Source organism: Schistocerca piceifrons, chromosome 7, assembly GCF_021461385.2.
Source record: "Schistocerca piceifrons isolate TAMUIC-IGC-003096 chromosome 7, iqSchPice1.1, whole genome shotgun sequence".
Lineage (NCBI taxonomy): Eukaryota > Metazoa > Arthropoda > Insecta > Orthoptera > Acrididae > Schistocerca > Schistocerca piceifrons.
In genome coordinates this window covers 211300205-211325150 of record NC_060144.1, presented here as the reverse complement: position 1 = coordinate 211325150, position 24946 = coordinate 211300205, and the positions used below count along the sequence as shown (strand labels likewise).

General features: G+C 43.2%; 1 protein-coding gene across 1 annotated transcript in view; it reads left to right on the top strand.

Annotated features, from left to right (window-relative positions):
* LOC124805191 (mitochondrial genome maintenance exonuclease 1-like) overlaps positions 1-24946 on the top strand; it is a 51350-nt gene that overhangs the window by 6979 nt on the left and 19425 nt on the right. The window contains exon 2 of the mRNA XM_047265688.1: positions 16002-16224. Coding sequence (XP_047121644.1) covers positions 16002-16224 — 223 coding nt within the window. The remainder of the gene's footprint in view (positions 1-16001; positions 16225-24946) is intronic.

Below are 24946 nucleotides of genomic sequence, written 5' to 3'. Positions count from 1 at the left end.
ACTGCTTTGGTCCAAAGCCTTCAGTATGTCAGGTGAGAAAAGTGTGAGTTGGGTTTCACATGATTGGTGTTTTTGGAATCCATGCTGGTTGGCTTGGAGGAGGTAATTTTGTTCATGATATCACACTGTGTTTGAGATCAGAATATATTCTATGATTCTACAACAAATGGATGCCAAGGATATTGGATGGTAGATTTGTGGATCATTTTTGCTACCCTTCCTGTAAACAGATGTGACCTGTATTTTTTCCAATCTCTGGGCATGGTTTTTTGTTCGGGGTATGTGTGTTAGATTATATAGTTAAAAGAGGAACTACCTCAGTCCCAAATTCAGTATAGAACCTGATAGGGATTCAGTCAGTTCCTGGAGCTCTGTTCAGTCTTAATGATCACAACTGTTTCTCAATGCCATTGACACTATTATCTGTTTGACTCATCTTTACAGTTGTATGAGAGTTAAATTGGGCTTATACTCTTTGTTTTTCCTTTCTAAAAACACTGAGTTAGGAAGGCATTTCTGCTTTTGCTTTACTGCCGTCAATATCAATTTCTGTCTTGTCTGTGACTGGACACTAACTTTGGTGCCACTAACAGTCTTTGCATACAAGTAGAACTTCTCGGGGTTTTTTGAAAGCTCATTTGACATTATTCTGTTATGAGAGGATTGAAGGCTTCATGCATTGCCTTCTTGTCAGTCAAATGTGTTTCATTCAGCATCTCTCTTTTTATAGCCCAATGCTTTGTTTTACACCTATTATGCAGTGTTCTGTTTCACTGAGTACATTTCTATCCAGAGCATGGTCAGCTGTTGTTTTAAACTTGAGCCACACCTCCTCTCCATCTCCTGTCCTGAGTTTCAAGTATCCCATTGAGATAAGACACTACGTGCTTCTTTATGTAGTCTGCTGAAAATATACATATCTCCACTTGTTTTAGTCGCTCTTTGTACTTGGTAATCATTGTTGCTACAACTACCTCATTGTCACTGATACCAATTTTGATGTGGATATCATCAGAGAGATCAGGTCTATTTATTGCCATTAGATCTTATATATTTCCATCATGAGTGGGTTTCTGAACTGTCTGTTCCAGGTAGTTTCCCGAGAAGTAATATTTGAAAGGATTTTTTGTCATTTCCAACACTAACAAAACTGTAATCACCCCAGTTGCTTGCTGGATGATTAAAGTCTCCTCCAGTGAGTTCAGTATGATTGGGGAACTTACAAACAAGTGACCTGAGGCTTTCTATAAAGTTTTTGCCCCCATCAAGAGATGAATCTGGTGGTCAATCGAAGGATCCAATTATAATTTTTTACCCACTCCTGCTACTTATTCTTGCTCAAACAATTGCACATGCAGCTGCAATTTCTGTCTTGGTGGATTTGAGGTTCTTGTTTACTGTGACAAATGCACTGCCTCTGTTTCCCATTAGCCTAAATACTTTTGGTAGAAGACACTTAAATTTTCCCCAAAAATCATTCTGCTGTCAACTTCAGGTTTCAACCAGCATTTGTTCCTAGTACTGTCTAAACTTTGCTGCTGTTTGGAAGCAGTTCAAACTCTGGCACTTTGTAGTGAATGTTTCAACAGTTAATGGCTAGGAATTTAATGCTGTTGCCTGTGGGAGACATTTGTTTGGATCTTACATCAATACTTCTGGGTCTTCTAGACCTATTGTTATCTGGACTGGATGGAGAGTTGCCTAATGTAAAAATTCTGTGTGTGTATCCCACACGCAGTCAGCTACCTGGGCAGCAGCCTCTGTTGTGGAGTACATACTTGACCCATTTAGGGGTACCCTACAGTTCTCAGCCCAATGGCGCAAGTCTAGGAAGTCACAGAACCTTCACAGTCTCTGATTCCGTCCTTCCACTTGACTAAGAATGAGAGGGCCACAATGTGTTCTGCACACAGTGCTGTAGGTTATGAGCTTCATTGAAACCTCTGAAGCAAGACTGGTGTTCTCAGCCTTCTCTGCCAGTTGCTAGAATGATCCAAATATGAGGTCTATCCAAAATTTTTGGGACTGGTACTGTCATCTGTTGGAAACCTTATCTTTGACTAATGGTCACCATCACCCTCGAAGTAGTTCCCATCTGCACGTACACACTGGTCCCAGTTCTTCTGCCACTGGTCAAACATCTTCTGGAAGTCCTGTTCTTTGAGGGTGTTTATCACTGCCAATAATGTTTCTTGAATCCTCTCTAAAGTGTTGAACCAACGGCCTTTCAACTTGAGTTTCAATTTTCGGAATAGCGTGAAGTCACAAGTTGCCAAATCTGGTGATTACGGTAGGTGGAGTGCAACCGCCTGTTGTTTTTTGCCAGAAAGGTCCTGGTGAGCAAGGATGTGTGACAGGACTTTCTGTCGTGTTGCAGCAGCCAGTTCCCTTGATGCCAAAGTTCGTACCACCGTCACCGCATGTTTTCACAGAGCCATCGCAAAACATCACAGTAGTACGCGGAATTCACTGTTTGGTTGGGTGGGACAAATTCTGCACAATTCCCTTGGTATCAAAGAAAATGATGATCATGTTCTTCACTTTGCTCTTCACCTGTCTCACTTTATTGGGTCTTGGAGAGCCCAGGCTCTTCCACTGGGACGATTGTTGCTTTGTCTTTGGGTAATAACTGTAAAACCAGTTCTTGTTGCCGGTGATAACCCATGACAAGAAGGTTGGATCATCAGATGCCGTCTGACGAAGGTTGGTGCACACTTCAACACACTGCGCCTTCTGTTTGGCATTCGAGATCCTTGGCACAAATTTTGCAGCGACATGATGCATACATACCCAATTCATCAGTCAACATTCGTTGACATGTGCCATAACCAATACCCTCTTCATCTGTAAGGTCTTGAATGGTTCGACGTCGATCCGCACGAATCAATTATTGAAGTTTGGCAACAATTGTCTGGCATTGTGCGGCTAACAACCCTTTCAGTGTGAGCATCATCTTCGATGTCTGTATGGCCGGCCCTGAACTGAGTATGCCACTCAAACACACACATACGACTCAAGCTCTGTTCCCTAAACAATGCAAGGGTCTCCGTAGCACTTTTTCTGAGATTCGTACAGAATTTGATACACGCGCTGTTCTGTTTGCGGATCCATCATAAAATCGCCACACACCAAACACAGAGTATTACGGAAATCACTGTGGACACACAACATGTCCTCCCAGCTGAATGTCACTCCGCACACTGACTCATCAGATATGCAGCTCTTACCATGTAGCGACGAAAAGATATATTACTCCTACTTTCCAGATGGCAGCACCAGTCCCAAAAATTTTGGATTCCTCCTTGTATGACCTTGGAACTCAGATGACGGTGATTGTCTGTTTCAAAGTGTGGCACAATCTGCAGTTGGTTACAGCCTATTCCCTCAGTGGCTGCCACGATAACCTCTTAGTGTTGAGTCAGACCCCAGGCATAAAAACTGAAAAAGAGTACACAAGAAAATAAATGTAGGATAAATATTTACTAGAATGAACAGGTCAATGGGGTACAAGTTAACAGACCCTGGAACAGTTAACATGACACTGAAAATGTAGACAAATATTAAGCTGTATAAAACAGACGTTGAGATTGTTGGGTACAATATGAATGCATAAATGAACAGATTAGTGCAAGATAACAGTTGAAGAACTGATAACTATTGTAAAAGAAAGTGTTGTAGGAGAAACTTGTGATTACACGTTTCAACCATCAGAAGAGAATGTGTTTGTATGTATATATATTTTTGTGTGTGTGTGTGTGTGTGTGTGTGTGTGTGTGTGTGTGTGTGTGTGTGTGTAAGGGAGGGGGGGGGGGTGAGATATCGCCTACAAGAAAAACAAAACGCAAGAGATAATGTGATTTTTGTATCTTTCAAGTGTGTGTAAGCATAAATCATGTAAGCGGTTTCTTGTTTCCAGGTTCACAGTTTGTGTTGAGCTCTATAAGATTCTTAACATAGTAGATGATAATTATTACTTTTTTCATGATTTTCAATGTACTATTGAACATATTCAGTTTTATATTTGTAAATTTAATTTTTTAACATAGAAAAATATGTTTAATCCTGTGTTTATGTTAGTCATCTGAGCATGGTACTAGAAATTAAGTCCTTTTGTTTAGTATTTGGGAATTTATGTTTTAGTTACATTATTTTGCTGTACTAATGATCCACATCTGTGAACATATATGAAAATACCCAATTTAATTCTTTGCAACTTCTCTTTATTTTCAGAGATAGTTGCAGACACAGAAGTCAGTGTTAATGTATGTGGCGTAGCATGATGGACTGAATTTTAGTCATTGTGTACAAGACAGTTCTGTCATATAAGAGGCACAAAGATAACATTAATTTGTATTTTATCTTTCAGATTCAACAGTTCCTTTGCAGAAGCAGACAAGACTACCAATTTGTGTATGTAACTACAAAATTTTATTTGTTTGGTAGAATGCACCTCCTGTTCAGCTAATTGTTATTGGATCAGAAAAAGTGTTAAGCATGCACAAAGAAGTACCTTTCTGGGTTAATTCAGTTTCCAATAAGATTTTTGTTTACAGCTTACTTTACCCATTACAACACACCCTCCACTCGCTGTATAAATCCATTTTGCAATTTTTTAACTTTTTATTTGTATTCCTAAGTGTTTATCGAGTGAACATTAGAAGTAGAAATGAAGAATCAGCCCACCATTCAGCTGAGTTCGTGATTAAGCACCTTAAAAATCAATCAGATTCTTAGGTTTGTGGTAACTAAGATAACTGTCTGGTGATGGATCGGTGGTGAAGTGCCAGACTGCAAATCCAAATGCCTGGGTTTCAGTCCACAGTCAGTCCTCCTCATCTATTTCACCTCTGTCAGTTTCTCCTAATGTGAAAAATGCTGAGTTGCAGTATGGTTCAGTATCCATGTTTAACATTATGCCCCCATATAATTGGCTGGTCAGACCATTTCAAAGGTGAGAGGAAGACAAGGGCATACTACTTTCAACAGGACCATGTATAGTAAATCATTGTGATGTTGAAACCAACCTACAGGTCAGTTAGTGTTTTACTTTTTTAATAACTATTTTGTAAAGGAGGTGGGGGTCAGGGGTAAGGGAGACTGATTTGAAATGCTTGCACTGGATTAATGACAGTCAGCTTAGTACATCAACCAACCTGAGTATGGGTTATAACAGGAGGAGGGGGGTAATTTCCTTGTTTATCTAGACAAAAACTGTGTTGGTTTCACAGCTAAGATTACAAACAACACATACGTAGAACGTGAAAACACTCTTGAATTGGAGATAGGCAGGGGCTGAGTTTTTTCCTGGCTCTGAAGTACAACAAACAAAGAGAGAAAACATGAAACACACTTGTATCACAGGCAGATAATGCACACTTTTCCTCTGATATTAAGGTAAGTGACCGTGTAGCAACCGGACTGAAATCTTGCTACAGAGAGCAATAGTAGGTAATTCTTGGGTGAGTTGGTTTCCATCATGTATGGATACTGAAGGTGGGAATAATTCCAGGAAAGAGAGATTAAGGGGGTTGAGTGGGAGAGAGAAAAGCTGGCTAGCCAATATGCATCGGTGCGTCCTCCCTTTGTAGCAGCTGTGTTATTAAATTACTTTTACTAGCACTATTTTCTTGCAGTTGCACTTTTCCCATTCTGAATTATATACTTCCATTTTTGGTGTGTATTATTTCTTGTATTTTCGTGACTGGTGCTGCTGTGTGAAAAGATATTGCAAGTGTAAAATGTTTTTTCTGTAGGTCCATTAATAAAATATTGTATTTTTAATGTTATTTCCTGTAGCAGATAACTTTGCAGAACTGAGACAAAGCTGAAATTAATATCATCATGTTGAGACTGTGACTGCCTTTGTTATGGCTTAATGTAATATATGTTACAACTAACTTGTGTAGTGTTTAGCTCGAGTAGAATGAGGGGCAGGTGCCATCATCCCATTGGACAACTGTTGCAGCGGGTCAAGCACCGTAGTTACTTTACCACATATTTATCTTCAAGTGTACTATGTAAGAGCAGGCAGAATTGCTTCTCTCTCATGATATTGCAGCACATTAGCTGAACTTAGAGTTATTATGTCCATTAAGGGAACCTGACTACTGGCTGTGAACATTTGATATTCACCCTTCAAGGTTGGAGTGATTTATGTATGTTGCTTATTTAACTTAAAAAAATAGTAAGCTGTGGGCACTAAGGTAATAGATCGGTACAAGCTGTTTGACATAACAATGAAATCAAAATAGTAATTTTGTTTGTCTTACACACACACACACGCTCATGACTGTAGTCTCTGACAACTGAAACCACACTGTGAGCAGCACCACTGCATGATGGGAGTGGCGTCTGGGTGGGGGTAGGAGGCTGGGGTGGAAGGGGGAGAGATTGTAGGGTAGGTTTGGGGGACAGTGAAGTGGTGCTGGGGAGTGCACAGGGAGGAGGTGGAGAGAAGGTAGGGCAGCTATGTGCAGTAGGGAGGTTAGATGGAGGGTTGGGGAGAGGGGGACATTCTCTGCAATATATCCCCCATTCCCGTAATCCTCATGGTCTCACTTTTGTTAGTCATTGTCCTCACTCATCTGGCCCCTTCCCTGTTCCCATTCCAGCATTACACAGCCCTCATTCCACTATCGCATTCAGTCTTCTTACTTCTCTCCTTTTCTGCTATCCCCCACCACCTCTCCCTTGCCCTCCATCTAACCTCCAAACTGCACGTAACTGCCCTACCATCTCTGCACCTCGTCCCTGCGTGCTCTGCAGCAGCACTTCACTGTCCTCCACTTCTACCCTACTATCCCTCCCCAGCCCCAGCCTCCTCCTTACCCCCACCCAGTCATTATTCCCATCATGCACCGGTGCTGCTGCTCACAGTGTGGCTTCAGTTGCCAGAGACTACAGTCATGTGCGTGTGAGAGCTGCATTTTCATGTGTGTGTGTGTGTGTGTGTGTGTGTGTGTGTGTGTGTGTGTGTGTGTGTGTGTGTGTGTGAGACTGTCGTCCATGTTTGACGATGGCGTTACTGGATGAAAGCTTATTTGTGACAGTCTTTTTGTTGTGCCTGTCTGCAACTCAGCGTCTCTGCTATAAGGTAGTGGCAACTTTAGTTTTCATAATATTGTTACATTCCATCCTGGATTTTCCATTGTTTGATTTTGACAAAGAGATTAGCTGTTAATGAATCTAGACTACATTTAGTTGGTTCCAGCTACTTGTGGAATATGAGACATCTTGAATAGAAATTTTAGTTATAAGTGTTTTGCTTGTCATTAATGAATCCTGTTAGAGGAAACTGTGAAAATAGTTCATCACTTGTATAAGAGCAGAAAATTAAATAGAAATATCACTCTGGACATTTATGTGAGAGCTACAAGAACTTACTTGTATGTCTATATCATCAGTGTTACTTTTATGTTTTTTGATCTGCTATATTTCACCAATATGTAAACCTTCAGTAAGATTGTCATTCATTGTTTTGTATGTGATATGACGGTGATCTCCTCTTAAATTTGGCTATTCTATTACAGAATTAGTTGGATGATAAGCAAGTATCCTCATAACTTGAGAACGCCATTTGTAGAAGTTTTATATCGTATAGCCCAGTCGCTTAGTGAAAAAAAATTGAATGTTAACAGCGATGTTGATAATTTACTTAGAATTTGATTGTGTTGTGGTCTCACATTTATCTTCCAGTGTAAGTTTACCACCAGGCATACAACTCCTACAATTATGGTAAACTTTTTAAATTTGATATTCAGTGACAAATTTTTTGGAGGGTGCATATAATGCCATTGTGACCATTTGAAAACCAACTAAATAATCAACATGCTTCTTATTATCCCGTTCATGATAAAGTAGGAGATAACACTACTATGTTTCAAAGTTGTGGCACAGTAAAAATTTTGTTCTAATTACACTACTAATAATGATGCAGCACTAATTAATTCTAATTAAGGCATCAGACTAACACAAATTCCATGAATGATAACAGGTGCATGCAGCAGAGCATGCCTAAAGACAAGCTAGTCTCCTAGAGAGACGTGTAAGAAGTGGTGCATTAATCAATGGTAAACATTATTAAGGTTTTGGTCATTGTTGTCACCAAGGGCAGCCTTTAACTTATTCCATCTATCGGTGCATGCATGACAGTACATGGTACCAATTTGTTCCAAAAAGCCACACACAAAAATGTATTTTTTAGGGGGTCTTAACGTGGGTTGTATTGATCATAGAGATAAAAGGTCAAGTGTAGTGGAGAGCCCCTGGCTTAGTGACCATTTGTATACCTGTCAGAACAACAGGCATATTGTAACTATCCCACAGTAAAGAGTCAAAATTTAAACCTTACACATTTCCTCTAGTCCAGGCAAATTGAGCAAGGGTTTTTTTTTTTCTTCTTCTTCATTAGGTGTGGTCAGGGTGGACTTTCGGTGGCTTATGAAAGCTCAATTTGTTTGTGGGTGGTTCCTGATAAACCACCAAAAAACCATGATTTTTGGGTGCGAAAAGTACTAATTGTGGGATGGCCACTCTATAATTTATATTCCCAAAAGATTGTCAAAATTTTTTACCACCTTTTCTTAAGGTGATATTCTCAGGGAACTTAAAATCTTTTTTTGATGTAAGTATCTGTTACTGAGTTCTAAAGGCTCAAAGTTACTGTACTTTTGCATAAAATTGCAAAAACTGGTTTTTAGTCATTTTGGAATCATGGACTGCAATTACCTAAATAGCTAACCATGGCAGATGGCTCAGATTTTAACTGTATTTTCTTTAGACATTCATCTAAAAATGCAATTGTCCCTGTTTTCAAAAATCTATATCTGTTATCAAGGTACAACCAAAAACCATGATTTTTGATTACAAAAAGTATCAGTTCTGGGGATGGTCACTTCTATAATTTCTCTTCAAGGCAAATCATCAAAATTTGTATCACATATTCGTAAGATGATGTTCTTGGGGAGCTTCTGAAACATTTTTCTATATCCTTTTCCATTACCAAGATTCAGAGGTTCAAAGTTACCATACTTATGCACATAACGTCTGGTCTGAGGCATAAATGTAGTTTTAACTAACATAATGAACACATGGCGAGGGTTCTAGAATCGTCACAAGAGTTCTGTGGTCATCAAACTATGTTTTTAGTTAGCATTTTTTTACCAAGAAAACTTTATGATGTGCTGTCTCCGTATAATCGACTCTTCATGCCTATAGAAATACCAGTATGCTCAAAGTTGTTCTGCGGAGGCAAAAAATGGCCAATGGTCTTAATATGTCTGTAAAGAACTTAAAATGACTGCCAAATATAGTGTAAAACTGGAAGGACTGCAGATTCAGTAAAATATTTCCAATTAACATTTTTACTTTTTTGAGACACATAAGTTGGGCATTTCCCATGAATTGTGACTGATGAGCAAAGTATCCAGAAAAAAACTGTAAAGCAAACAAATTTGTGTTAACCTTACACTACGTGTACTTACTTGTTGTTTATATGTGTCAAAGCTCACACACAATGAAAATATTTTAGACCTTGTAGCTAAAAACAGGCATGACCTTAACGGCAGTGTCAGTACAGAGACAGGTTAGCGTTCATGATGTAATCATAGTGACGATGGTTACTAAAGTTAATAAATCCATCAAGAAGTCTAGAAGAGTATTTATGCTAGAAAAAGCAAGTTAGCAATTATTACTATCCCACTTAAACGATGAATGGACATCATGTAGTTCCAATATGACGGACTTCAAGGAGTTAGCATATACAGACCAGGGGAAAAATGTTTCTATTAGAACACAGGAAAGGCGAATGTTGTCATCTTTAAAAGACTAAGACAGAAAAGTGGGAAACCAGCTGCCTCAATCATCATTTCACCAACCTCACCGAATATTTTTGCATGTGAACATATTCACTTTCTTGTAACAGAGGACATTCTAAATCCTTTTACCCAATCTGTCTTTGTCATTTACTCTGCAGTTCCCTCTCACTGCCACTGTATATATATGTCTCTTGTCTCTCTCCCACTGTCTTCTTTTTCTCCAATTGGTTTACAGTATACCACGCTGCTGTCTCTCCTCTCTCAATTACACTGGCTCCTTTTGTCTTTCTTTCACACTGTCAATGTTTCCACCATACCTCTGCAGCTCAAAAATTCTGGCGATCCAACTTACGAGGGTGAGTCAAATGAAAACCTTAAATATTTTTTAAAATATTATTTATTGTGCAGAAGTGGTACAAAGTTGTATCACTTTTCAACATAATCTCCCCCATGCTCAATCCAAGTCCTCCAGCGCTTACAAAGTGCATAAATTCCTTTAGAAAAAAGTTATTTTGGTAGTCCGCGCAGCCACACCTGCACCACGTGGCGTACCTCTTCATCAGAACGGAACTTCTTTCCTCCCATTGCGTGTTTGAGTGGTCCAAACATATGGAAATCACTTGGGGTAAGGTCTGGTGAGTATGGTGGATGGGGAAGACACTCAAAATGCAGGTCTGTGATTGTTACAACTGTTGTATGGGCAGTGTGGGGCCTTGCATTGTCATTTTGCAAAAGGACACCTGATGCCACCAGTCTACATCACTTTGATTTGATTGCTGGCCACAGATGAATTTTTAGGAGATCTGTGTATGATGCACTGGTGACAGTGGTCCCTCTAGGCATGTAATGCTCCAAAATGACACCTTTTTCGTCCCAAAAGAGAGTCAGCATAACCTTCCCTGCTGATGGTTCTGTTCGAAACTTCTTTGGTTTTGGTGATGAGGAATGGCGCCATTCCTTGCTCGCTGTCTTCATTTCTAGTTGGTGGAAGTGAACCCAGGTTTCATCCCGAGAAATGATTCTTGCAAGGAAGCGATCACCTTCTCGTTCAAAGTGCTGAAGAAGTTCTTCACAAGCATCAACATGTCGTTCCCTCGTTTCAGGAGTCCGCTGCTGTGGCACCCATCTTGCAGACACTTTGTGAAACTGGAGCACCCTACTCCATTCATAGACTTGCTGCTGTGATAAACATGCATCACCATTCTGAACCTTCATTCATCGATGAATTTCAATTGGTTTCACACCTTCACTACGCAAAAATCGAACAACAGAACGCTTTTCTTCCCTGGTGCAAGTCGCAAGTGGGGCAGCCATCTTTATACTGATACTGCGACGGTATGTGTACATCTGCACTATGCTGCCACCTACAGGCCATTCTGCACGCTGTTTGTAGCACGCTTGCCAACTTACAGGATAATGGCGTGAAATTTTGATTTATTATTACAAATTTAAGGTTTTCATTTTACTCACCCTTGTACTTTTCCTCTACACACACTTGATTAAAATTTCAATACAAAATGTATCCTCACATATGCCTAGATGTTAGAGTTTGCCATTGTGGATGGATAAACCCCCCAAGCCTATGTATGGTTTCCACCCATCTGTATTATTTATTTCCATTTTCTCCTTTCACTTTTGCTCCCACTGCTTGTATCTCCAGCCATCTCTCTTTCTCTTTTACTGCCATTGCCCCTCACTGACCATCAGTTTAAACCAATTGTTAATCATGTTCTTGAGACATATGAGCCAAGTAGGTGTATTAAGAATGGAAAAGAACCTCTGTGTTTTAATAATCAAATTTGGAAAATGCTGAGGAGTGGAGATTGTTGCAGTCTTAGTTCAAAATAGAATTCACAAATGTTGACAGGTTAAAGTTGGTAGAAATTTGCATGTCCATAAGAAGATCAATAAACGTCTCAAAAATGATATCGACAGGAAGTGCAAAATGGCTAAGCAGGGATGGCTAGAGGACAAATGTAAGGATGTAGAGGCTTGTCTCACTAGGGGTAAGATAGATACTGCCTACAGGAAAATTAAAGAGACCTTTGGAGATAAGAGAACGACTTTTATGAATATCAAGAGCTCGGATGGAAACCCAGTTCTAAGCAAAGAAGGGAAAGCAGAAAGGTGGAAGGAGTATATAGAGGGTCTATACAAGGGCGATGTACTTGAGGACAATATTATGGAAATGGAAGAGGATGTAGATGAAGATGAAATGGGAGATACGATACTGCGTGAAGAGTTTGACAGAGCACTGAAAGACCTGAGTCGAAACAAGGCCCCCGGAGTAGACAATATTCCATTGGAACTACTGACGGCCGTGGGAGAGCCAGTCCTGACAAAACTCTACCAGCTGGTGAGCAAGATGTATGAAACAGGCGAAATACCCTCAGACTTCAAGAAGAATATAATAATTCCAATCCCAAAGAAAGCAGGTGTTGACAGATGTGAAAATTACCGAACTATCAGCTTAATAAGTCACAGCTGCAAAATACTAACACGAATTCTCTACAGACGAATGGAAAAACTAGTAGAAGCCAACCTCGGGGAAGATCAGTTTGGATTCCGTAGAAACACTGGAACACGTGAGGCAATACTGACCTTACGACTTATCTTAGAAGAAAGATTAAGGAAAGGCAAACCTACGTTTCTAGCATTTGTAGACTTAGAGAAAGCTTTTGACAATGTTGACTGGAATACTCTCTTTCAAATTCTAAAGGTGGCAGGGGTAAAATACAGGGAGCGAAAGGCTATTTACAATTTGTACAGAAACCAGATGGCAGTTATAAGAGTCGAGGGGCATGAAAGGGAAGCAGTGGTTAGGAAAGGAGTGAGACAGGGTTGTAGCCTCTCCCCGATGTTGTTCAATCTGTATATTGAGCAAGCAGTAAAGGAAACAAAAGAAAAATTCGGAGTAGGTATTAAAATTCATGGAGAAGAAATAAAAACTTTGAGGTTCGCCGATGACATTGTAATTCTGTCAGAGACAGCAAAGGACTTGGAAGAGCAGTTGAATGGAATGGACAGTGTCTTGAAAGGAGGATATAAGATGAACGTCAACAAAAGCAAAACAAGGATAATGGAATGTAGTCTAATTAAGTCGAGTGATGCTGAGGGAATTAGATTAGGAAATGAGGCACTTAAAGTAGTAAAGGAGTTTTGCTATTTGGGGAGCAAAATAACTGATGATGGTCGAAGTAGAGAGGATATAAAATGTAGGCTGGCAATGGCAAGGAAAGTGTTCCTGAAGAAGAGAAATTTGTTAACATCCAGTATTGATTTAAGTGTCAGGAAGTCATTTCTGAAAGTATTCGTATGGAGTGTAGCCATGTATGGAAGTGAAACATGGACGATAAATAGTTTGGACAAGAAGAGAATAGAAGCTTTCGAAATGTGGTGCTACAGAAGAATGCTGAAGATTAGATGGGTAGATCACATAACTAATGAGGAAGTATTGAATAGGATTGGGGAGAAGAGAAGTTTGTGGCACAACTTGACCAGAAGAAGGGATCGGTTGGTAGGACATGTTCTGAGGCATCAAGGGATCACCAATTTAGTATTGGAGGGCAGCGTGGAGGGTAAAAATCGTAGAGGGAGACCAAGAGATGAATACACCAAGCAGATTCAGAAGGATGTAGGTTGCAGTAGGTACTGGGAGATGAAAAAGCTTGCACAGGATAGAGTAGCATGGAGAGCTGCATCAAACCAGTCTCAGGACTGAAGACCACAACAACAACAACAAGAAGATCAATACAAGATTCACTATTTTAATAGTATTCTTGTATCTTAAGATACAGACTATGTTAAGAGTTCCCAGTTTTGTGTTTTTGAGTGACTGATGTGAGAAACAGCGGGAGAGGACAAACGTGATCTTTTCTAGCTTTTGGCATGGCTGCAGTTCATATATTTTAACCAAATTCATCTCATGAAGAATTCATAAAGGCATTGATAGGCAAAGTCAACAACATAAGTTGTACTGTAAATTTTTTATTACAGCATTGATTATGAAAATGGCAACACCAACAAGAAAATGTTAACAGGAATGAAATACATATTGCATAGTAGATATCTGTCAGTACACAGATTATTACAGTTGCAGAATTGTACATAATCTCAGACTTTGAGAATTCAGTATTATATGAAGCCTCCATATACTGAAGTCAGAACCTAATAAATGTCACTGCAAGAAAGCAAAGAAGGCATGGATATAGTAATGGACACCTTGGTTTGTGTATGGGTCCACAGAGCATCTGTAGCAGTTGAGTTGCGATAAACATTATTCAGGTTTAAATAAGACTTACTTAGAAACATACTTTGTGCCACTCAGCATGTCAACAATGGCATTTACATGCTCATAGCACTCTGAGGATGGATATATCTGTGAAGTCCATTAAATTCGTGAAGACAAGACAATGGTCATCCTATATTGTGGTCATAATGAGTGGTCCAGAACATGCGTGTTGTAGCACTTGTCCCTCTTCCATCAGCTGGTTCCATACACATATCACTGCATAACAGGCCACTCTGTACAAACTGAAACATCATGTAATGACTAAGCTTTTTCCCAGAGGGTGAGCATTCTGCACCATTAAGTCTTACTTACTTGCTTTGACGTAACCAATTGCTTTGACCTTTCCTTCATTTAATGGTTTTCCAATTATTGAAGTTGGACCTTTCTGGCTGTCCAAAGAGATAGGTTGCTGTGCTTACTTGTGCACCATCTTTGTGAGATTTTAATAAAATTCTTTCTGGATGTTTTAATGTTCAGTGTGTTCATCTTAATGTATAATTAATTTGCTTTTATTTAATTTATCTTATGGCACATAGCAGCAGCACATATACAAATATAAATACATTAATAAACAAAAACACAAATCCGCAACATGTATGAGAGAACACAAACCACATAATAAGTACCACATAACACACAGAATTAAGATCTGCAGCATGTGTGACTAATTAGCTGCACATTGGTGTCCACGTCTTGTGTGCACTTCATAGCATGAGGTGTGGCTTTTGTAAAGTCCTCAGCCAATCTGCCATATTTTCTTATATGTTACTCTTTTATGACATCGTCTAGGACTTCCTCAGGTACTCCAAAGTCACAACATGGACAGTTCACAAGTCTCCACTTAGAAAGCATGATGTTGCATCTGGTGTGGCCACTTTGGATATGAATGCATTTAGTCCAGTCTTTCTTTGGGAGGTTGAGCCCCTGCAGTTGTAAGGCAATGATTACTGAGTTCTTCCAGTGCTTTTACCACATGTCTATTACATTAAAGGTGTTCTGTCCTTTTACATCATTGTTCTTCAATATTAGTTTCTGTGATTTGAAGTATGTATGTGGCAAATTTCTTACTACATCTAGAATAGGTAGTTTTTTGCACACTTGCCAGATTCATTACTGCATCTTGAGCAGGTAATTTTTTGTATAGTTTGTGTCTAGTATTTTTTCCCAATCTGTAACAGTGTTTTTTACATCATCTTAGCTTTGGTGGAGTATGTTACTGATGACAGAGGGCCACAGTATCAGAGTATACCCAAATATAACAGTAATTATACATATGGTTTCATGGAGCTGTATGTGTATCTTGGTGGAATGATGACTTCCTTACCATACCGGAGCACAGTATTCTGCAGTGGTGAAGGCTATTGACATTGTTGCTGTTCGCAGTGTGGATGCATCTGCACCTCAAGAACATGTAGACTACCTTCAAGATGGCACACCCTGGCCACTGTTTTTCAGGAACAGGACGGCAAAAAGTCTGCACATACAGTGACCATATTGGAACAGTGATCTCTCATAGTCGTTATCACCAGCAGCAGAAACAAAATTAATTTGCTACTCTACTATAATAGCTTTGCCACTATATAAATTGCTATGTTGTTGCTTACACATCACATGTGTATTTCATTAGTGTTTCTCTAACAGTTTCATAAGTGTAAGACTTTATTCCACTACCAATCTTTTTGTTTGAAACTTTTTTCTACAGGCATTTCAACACAAAATAATTTACATTTTGTATTCCTGATGAATAAAAAGTAAATACTTGAAGCATTTTTTTCAGGTATTCACATGAAATATATGTGTTTTTGTAGGTTTAATGTGTACTGTTTAATAATTATTGACTATTACCATCTAATGGCGTGCCAATGGTTTTTGAAAAGTACTTCCATTTTTTACAGGTCAGCTGTCACAAGGGGAAGAGTTTCACACAGCAGTATGTTCGTATCTGTCTGGTATTCCAGAGAGTGACTTAGTGCTGAAGTCTGAGGCTGCTGAAGGGTGCTGGCACAGTGTGCGTCACACAGTATTGCAGGATATTAACGCAGCATCTCTGCTGGAACAGCCAGTTGTGCATCCACAGTTGCGATATCAAGGCATAGCAGATTGTGTTGCCTGTTACAAGTAATTACTTCTTTTTTGTGAGGAAAATAGTATTCATACTTTTAATGTAAGATTATTGTTGCTAGTGATTGCACATTTTAATAAAATTATTTTTCACCTACCCTGAACAAAGCTGCATAATCGTACTACCATGTCCAAAAATTTTAGTGCCTTAGGTTTCCACTGCCTACTTTGCCATAGTAGGGCAGTTTGAACATTGTAGGGCAACCAGTTGGTACTTGAGTTTTGTTGTTTGCCTGTGTAAAATATGATTGAGTACAGTGGGTTAGTGCACAGGTAGCAGCTTTTACCTTTGATTTTTGAGGCATTGTTTAGTATGTATCACGTTCACCTCTGTCAAAAAACCTTCAGAGGTAGTTTTTATTTTTCTTTTTAAGTTTTGCATATATCATAATTTTAGAACCATAGATATATGCTACCAACAGCACTGCAATTAATAATTTTGATCTCTTGTTCAGTCTTCATGTAGTTTCTTAACCTTTATTACTTTGGCTAGAACATTTTTCCCTTATGTAACTTTCATAGTGGGTAATTGATATGGACTGAGCTTGTTGTGTGCACATTCAAGGTGTATTGGCCATTGTCTGGAAACAGCTAGAAGCTGTGTTGGCCATGGTCAACAGCTTTCAGGCTGCTGCCCTAAGCTGCAGTGATGTTGATGCACCTGTGGCAACCCTTGGTGCTGCTGGAATCTCCTGACAAGCTCTTTGCCACTGTGTTTTCTGATACACAACATGTAACCCTCATTTGAGGGTGATGGGTGGAAAGTGGTGAGTTGGTGTACAGCATTTTTCTGCGTAGAAAGTGAATGTGAAAACTTGTTGAATGGGTGCATTGTTGGACCTTAGTATCAGACATGAGCTGCTACCCAGTAGAAACAGATTTGAATCAGCATGGAGTGACAGGAAACAAGTTGCAGAGTATGTGAGTGGTCAACATCAGATGTGTTGACCTGAGAACAAAACATGCAGCACAAATGGATGAAATTTAGAAGCATTGTTCTATATGCCACAGACATGAATGTGCCGCACAAGATTGTAAGGGATGGGAGAGTCACTCTGGTACAGTGTCTGCAGTAGCCACCAGAAAGATCGCGAGAGGCACACATTGGCACGGCGCGTCACGGATGGTAGTTGCCGCAAGTAGAGTCCCGTCCACCAGAGGGCGCGCGAGAATTCGGACGCGACCTCTGCCGGCATAACAACAACAACAACTCCGGCAGCACGGGCTGTGCCCAGTCAGTTAACATCGGGCATGCCTAGGACACAGTCCCGGTCTACGCCAAATGAAGTGCGACGTAAACGTGAACAGTGTTACTACACAATTGGCGACGAGTAGGGTCATTCTTTCACGTGTTGCGTCATTGTTCCGGTTTCGCAGCTTCTCCACGGCATGGAGGATTTGGTGCGGGTTTTGGTTGTGCAGCAGACGGAGCTCATGGCCACCATGAAACAAGTGCTTCCGGCGTTGCTCTCCACGCCGTCTGCTCTGGCGCAGTTCCCTCCTCCCTTTCCCCCGTATGACGAGACGGCGGAGGATTGGGACGCATATGAACATCGCCTTCAGCAGCATTTCAAGGCGTTTCATGTTGCCGATGCGGAGGTGTGTCGTGCTCTCTTCTTGTCTTGGATATCTCCCTCGCTGTATCAAGTTTTGCGGCAGCTAGCGCCGTTGCAGGAACACTCGTCCTTGTCTTTTGACGCATTGTGTTCATTGCTGTCTTCATACACTCCTGGAAATTGAAATAAGAACACCGTGAATTCATTGTCCCAGGAAGGGGAAACTTTATTGACACATTCCTGGGGTCAGATACATCACATGATCACACTGACAGAACCACAGGCACATAGACACAGGCAACAGAGCATGCACAATGTCGGCACTAGTACAGTGTATATCCACCTTTCGCAGCAATGCAGGCTGCTATTCTCCCATGGAGACGATCGTAGAGATGCTGGATGTAGTCCTGTGGAACGGCTTGCCATGCCATTTCCACCTGGCGCCTCAGTTGGACCAGCGTTCGTGCTGGACGTGCAGACCGCGTGAGACGACGCTTCATCCAGTCCCAAACATGCTCAATGGGGGACAGATCCGGAGATCTTGCTGGCCAGGGTAGTTGACTTACACCTTCTAGAGCACGTTGGGTGGCACGGGATACATGCGGACGTGCATTGTCCTGTTGGAACAGCAAGTTCCCTTGCCGGTCTAGGAATGGTAGAACGATGGGTTCGATGACGGTTTGGATGTACCGTGCACTATTCAGTGTCCCCTCGACGATCACCAGTGGTGTACGGCCAGTGTAGGAGATCGCTCCCCACACCATGATGCCGGGTGTTGGCCCTGTGTGCCTCGGTCGTATGCAGTCCTGATTGTGGCACTCACCTGCACGGCGCCAAACACGCATACGACCATCATTGGCACCAAGGCAGAAGCGACTCTCACCGCTGAAGACGACACGTCTCCATTCGTCCCTCCATTCATGCCTGTCGCGACACCACTGGAGGCGGGCTGCACGATGTTTGGGCGTGAGCGGAAGACTGCCTAACGGTGTGCGGGACCGTAGCCCAGCTTCATGGAGACGGTTGCGAATGGTCCTCGCCGATACCCCAGGAGCAACAGTGTCCCTAATTTGCTGGGAAGTGGCGGTGCGGTCCCCTACGGCACTGCGTAGGATCCTATGGTCTTGGCGTGCATCCGTGCGTCGCTGCGGTCCGGTCCCAGGTCGACGGGCACGTGCACCTTCCGCCGACCACTGGCGACAACATCGATGTACTGTGGAGACCTCACGCCCCACGTGTTGAGCAATTCGGCAGTACGTCAACCTGGCCTCCCGGATGCCCACTATACGCCCTCGCTCAAAGTCTGTCAACTGCACATATGGTTCACGTCCACGCTGTCGCGGCATGCTACCAGTGTTAAAGACTGCGATGGAGCTCCGTATGCCACGGCAAACTGGCTGACACTGACGGTGGCGGTGCACAAATGCTGCGCAGCTAGCGCCATTCGACGGCCAACACCGCGGTTCCTGGTGTGTCCGCTGTGCCGTGCGTGTGATCATTGCTTGTACAGCCCTCTCGCAGTGTCCGGAGCAAGTATGGTGGGTCTGACACACCGGTGTCAATGTGTTCTTTTTTCCATTTCCAGGAGTGTATTATCGCCGCCGCACGCATGTTCGGCCCCTGATAGGGAGGTCCGGCAACGGGCCGTGCAGTTAGAAGACCCTTCCCTCGAGGAAGTCCTGTCCATTGCTCAATCGTATGAAGTCACTCACGCAGCAGGTCAACAGCTGGAACCGTGGTGCGACGTCGTGGAGGTTCAGGGCGGCGCGGCCCCGTCCACTGCGTCTGGGGTGGACGACGTGCGGGCGGCACAATCCGGCCGTTACGGCCGCTCCCGCACGGCGCGTAAACAGAATTCCGGCCGCCAGCCCCTGTTGCCATCCTGTGCGTTGTGCTATATACATCATGATCGGTCAGAGTGCCCCCAGCGTTGGGCCGTTTGTCGCAAATGTAATAAAAAAGGACACATTGCTAAAGTTTGCCGCTCAGCCTCAAAAGAATCGAAGGAAGCAGGTACAGAGGACATGGACGTTGACATTCAGGAAGTTTCATCGGGCCAGGCTTCCGACGCACCGGCACGCAAACTCTTTATCGAGTTGTCGGTTCGGTTGCGCCAGTTACAACTGCAAGTAGATACGGGCGCGGCAGTTTCGTTGTTGAATGCACAAACTTATTCCGACCTTGGATCGCCCCCGTTGTCGCCAGTTTACCGGCGTCTACGCGGTTATGGTAAACAGTTCATTCCTCTACTGGGTCAATTCAGTACCGACGTGACTTACAAATCAGTCACTCGGCCTATTACTTTTATTGCTGTCAGTGATGCGAGCTCCGCTAACCTTTTTGGCCTGGATGCCTTTCAAGCTTTCGGTTTTTCTATCGCTGACACCATACAGTTGGTCTCCGAAGATGTTCCCTATCAATCATTGGAACCTTTGAGCTCAGACTTTCCAGATATTTTTGAGGAGGGCCTGGGGCGTGTTTCAGATTTTGAAGCTCACTTAACGTTGAAGGCGCCGGCTCGCCCGCGTTTTCTACGCGTGAGGCAGATCCCCTTGGCTCTCCGCCCTCAGGTAAAGGAAGAGCTAGACCGGCTGACAGCCCTAGGGGTCGTTCTTCCCATTTCTTCCAGTGAGTGGGCTTCGCCCCTCGTTATTGTACGGAAGCCCTCGGGAAAATTATGTCTTTGTGGTGATTTCAAGGCCACCATTAATCCCCAATTGGTGGTGGACACCTATCCTTTGCCTCGTGCTGATGACTTGTTCTCCGCCGTGGCGGGAGGCCAATATTTTTCGAAAATCGATCTGTCGGAGGCTTATCATCAGATACCACTTGATGAGGACTCCAAACGGTTGGCGGTCGTCAACACCCCGTTTGGCCTTTACCAATACCAGCAGTTGGCCTTTGGAATATCCAGTGCCCCGGCAATATTCCAGCGTTATCTTGAGCATGTCACGTCGACAATCCCTTATTGTATTAATTACCTGAATGACATAATTGTCACAGGCCGCAGCACGAAGGAACACTTGCTCAACCTTCGCACCCTCTTTCTGAAATTCAGGTCTGTAGGCTTGCGTTGCAACCTGCATAAGTCAACCTTCTTCCAACCATCCAATGAGTATGTGGGCTACACCATCTCTCGGCACGGTATCCAGCCACTAGGAAGTTTGGTCCAAGGTATCGTCAACCTTCCTCGGCCCGCTTCGATGAAAGAGTTACAAGCTTTTTTAGGCAAGATAGCCTATTACCACTGGTTCATTCCCAGGGCTTCCACTATAGCCCACCCCCTGTACTGCCTTCTGCAAAAGGGTGTTCCTTTTGATTGGTCGCCTGCATGCAAGCGAGCGTTCACTTTGTTGAAGGGCCTCCTCACGTCAGCCCCTTGTTTGGCTACTTTTGATCCCAATAAGCCGTTGGTCCTGGCTACAGATGCTTCGCAGTGTGGGGTGGGGGGTGGGGGGGGGGGTGGGGGGGGGGGTCCTGTCCCATCGCAATGCAGATGGTTCCGAGCAACCACTGGCGTTTGCATCTAAAACACTTAGTCCCATGCAGGCCCATTACTCCCAGGTGGAAAAAGAGGCTTTGGCTATTGTCTACTCTGTTACCAAGTTTCACCCTTTCTTGTAGGGCACGAAGTTTCAGTTAATCACTGACCATAAGCCGTTAATATCGTTATTTGGCCCCGCCTCTCAGATTCCGGATAGGGCGGCCCACAGACTACAGCGCTGGGCCTTGTTCCTCTCTAAGTACCATTATGACATTCACTTTCGCCCTACAGGACAGCATGCCAATGCCGACGCTCTTTCCCGTCTTCTGGTGGGCCCGGATCCTACGTTCAATCGAGAGGAGATTATGTGTTTTCATTTGGATGTGGCGTCCCGCCAAGCGGTTGATGGCTTCCCGATCACTAGTTCTCGAGTCGCCAGGGAAACGGCAGCTGACCCGGTTCTCCGGCAAGTAGTTCGCCTCATTCAGCAGGGGTGGTCATCCCGCCCTCCGGGTCGGGCCTCGGACCCTCTTCGTAATTATTTTCTTCTACGAGACCGCCTCTCGGTCTTGGAAGGAGTTCTCCTTCTGGCTACCGATGATGCAGCTCCTCGCGTGGTTGTTCCTGCAAGTTTATGTAGGGAGGTCCTCACATTATTACATGCGGGGCACTGGGGTGTTTCCCGTACTAAAAACTTGGCTCGCAGACATGTGTACTGGCCCGGTATTGACAGATAAATTGAGCACTTGGTGGCCGCCTGTTCCCAGTGTGCGAGCCAACAAGCATCTCCCAGGGCAGCGTTCTCTTCATGGCCGCCGGCAACCCAAGCATGGGAACGTGTTCACATCGATTTTGCGGGCCCGTTTCTCAGTGGTTTTTGGCTCATTGTCATTGATGCTTATTCCCGATTCCTATATGTGGTTCGCTGCTCCTCAACCACTTCAGAAGTTGCAATCCAGGCACTAGCAAAAATCTTTTCTGTGGAAGGTCTGCCAATCACCCTGGTCTCGGACAATGGACCGCAGTTTATTTCGCAGACCTTCCAGGATTTTTGTAGGTGCTTCAGTATTCGACACGTTTGCTCTCCCCCCTTCCATCCACAATCTAATGGGGAAGCCGAGCGCATGGTGCGCACATTTAAGACGCAGATGAAAAAGTATGTGCACGAATTTCCTGCGGAGGAAGCATTGACGTTTTTCTTGACGGCATACCGGACCACACCAATGGGAGAACGCAGCCCCGCAGAGCTCCTCCATGGGCGTCAACCTAGGACTCTGCTGCACCTCCTCCGGCCTGGTCCTCGCCAGTCTTCACAAAACGGAGTACCTGGCTTTCCACTGGGTATGTCGGTCTGGGCCCGTGGGTTTGGTCGCAATCCACGTTGGATACTGGCGGTGGTCCTGCGCCGAAATGGCCGCCGGCCCTATACCTTACAGACGGGGGACCGGGTGGTACGTCGTCACCAAAATCAGCTACGTCCATGTTTGGGCACCCACCCTCCGATCCCTCGGACACCGGCTTCCCCATTGCCGGCACCTGTGTTGGTTTCACAGGGGATGTTACCTCCTCTCCCCGCTGTGCCTCTGCCGCACTGCGATGATTCTCAGCCTTGGCAGCCTCCAGTAGCTCCAGCACCGGCATCGCCATCGTTCGAGATGCCCCAGCGAGCGCCGGCCCCCCTAGCAGGCCCGGTTTCTCAGGAGGCTGGTTCACCTGTGGTCGTCCCTTCCCCTTCGTCCCCGCCACTGGGCCTTGCTCCACCCAGGGTGGAACAGGATCCGGAGTTCGACAGCTTGTCGCCCGTTCTGTCCCGGGCTCTGGTTGTGGGACGACGGGGGCCTCTTCGTGTGGGTCACTTCCAGCCGTATTCGAAGGTTCCGGCTCGAGGGTTGGCAGATCCCCTCAACTCCGGCCATCCAATGGGTGTGGAGGTCATCGCTCCTGCCCGACGCTCCACCTTCTGACGCAGTGGATCACAGTGGCTTCACCCCCCGAAGGAGGAGGGGTGCAGTAACCACCAGAAAGATCGCAGGAGGCGCACATTGGCACGGCGCGTCACGGACGGTAGTTGCCGCAAGTAGAGTTCCGTCCACCAGAGGGCACACGAGAATTCGGACGCGACCTCTGCCGGCATAACAACAACAACAACAACAACAACAACTCCGGCAGCACGGGCCGTGCCCAGTGAGTTAACATCGGGCATACCTAGGACACAGTCCCGGTCTACGCCAAGTGAAGTGCGACGTAAATGTGAACAGTGTTACTACAGTGTCCTTCTTAGAAAGCTGCTCCGACAGCAAAGTCATAGATTTAAGCAAATTGAAAGCCTTGTTGAGAAATAAAAGCTGTATGAAGCCAAACTCATCATAAGGAGAGCAATGTGACAAGTGTTCAATGAATTCAAAAGTAAAATACTATCAGCCAGTCATACCAATATTATTAAGAAGTTTTGGGCATACCTAAAATCTGTAAGCAGATCAAAGTCATGTATTTAGTTGCTCAGTGATCATACTGACACCGAAATATAAGAGGAGCCTAAAATACTGAACTTAGTCTTCCAAAATGATTTAACTGTGATAAGGTCATAATACAATTCAATCACTGCATGAACTTGGAAATGATAAATATTGAGATAATTAATCATGGAATAGCAAATGAGTTGAAACTGCTCAACAGGTGAAGACACATCCGGAGCAGATGAGATACCTGTGAGATTCTACAGAAATTATGTGAAAGAACTTGCTCCCCTTCTTGCAGTAGTATGTGAAAGAACTTGCTCCCCTTCTTGCAGTAGTTTATTGCAGGCCACTGGAGCAATGAAGGACACTCAGCAATTTTATGCTCATGCATTGTGATATTTTTAGAGAATGAAAATCTCCATTTTCCAAATTGAAAAGAATTCTGCAAGCAATAATCTTGTGAAAGTCAACTACTCTATTTGTCCATGCCATAACAAACAGCATCCAAGTTGCTGTCATGTTCATTGACACCTGGAAACCTTTTGATACAGCTCTATCTTGTCATTTATTGAAGAAAATACAAATTTACTAAGCACTGAACCATATTTGTGATGGGATTCAAGACTTCCTTTGGGATACAACTCAACATTTCATCGTCAATGCGACATAATTCACATAAAAAGGTAATCTGCAATGCCAGAAAACTAGCGAAAAGCAGGAATACCCTAACAGGACTGATGATTTGTGCAGCGACTGTCAGTTGACTGAATGTAAATAAGTGATTTGTGTGTACATAAATAGGTAAAAAATCTAGTACTGCTCAATTACACTGTTAGTTATATATCACTGGAAAAAGTAAGAACCATAAAAAGAAACCTGAATGAATCATCTGTACCTACTAACAGCTGAATGACCATATAAAATTGTTTGTAGGAAGAGCAGATGCCAGGCTGAAATTTATGGGAAGAATCTTAAGAAAATGTAATTCATCCATGAAAGGAGCAATTTACTAAATACTCCTGCAACCAATCATTGAATAATAATTGTGAGACTGGGATACTTATCTGGTTGGATTAATGGAATGAATAGAAAAGATACAGAAAAGAACTGCATGTTTTTTGACAGGATCAATTAATAAGTACAAGAGATACTCAGCAAACCAAATAGGTGTGCGGAGAGGGTTACTATTGGAACTATAAGAGCATACATTTGTAGAAGAG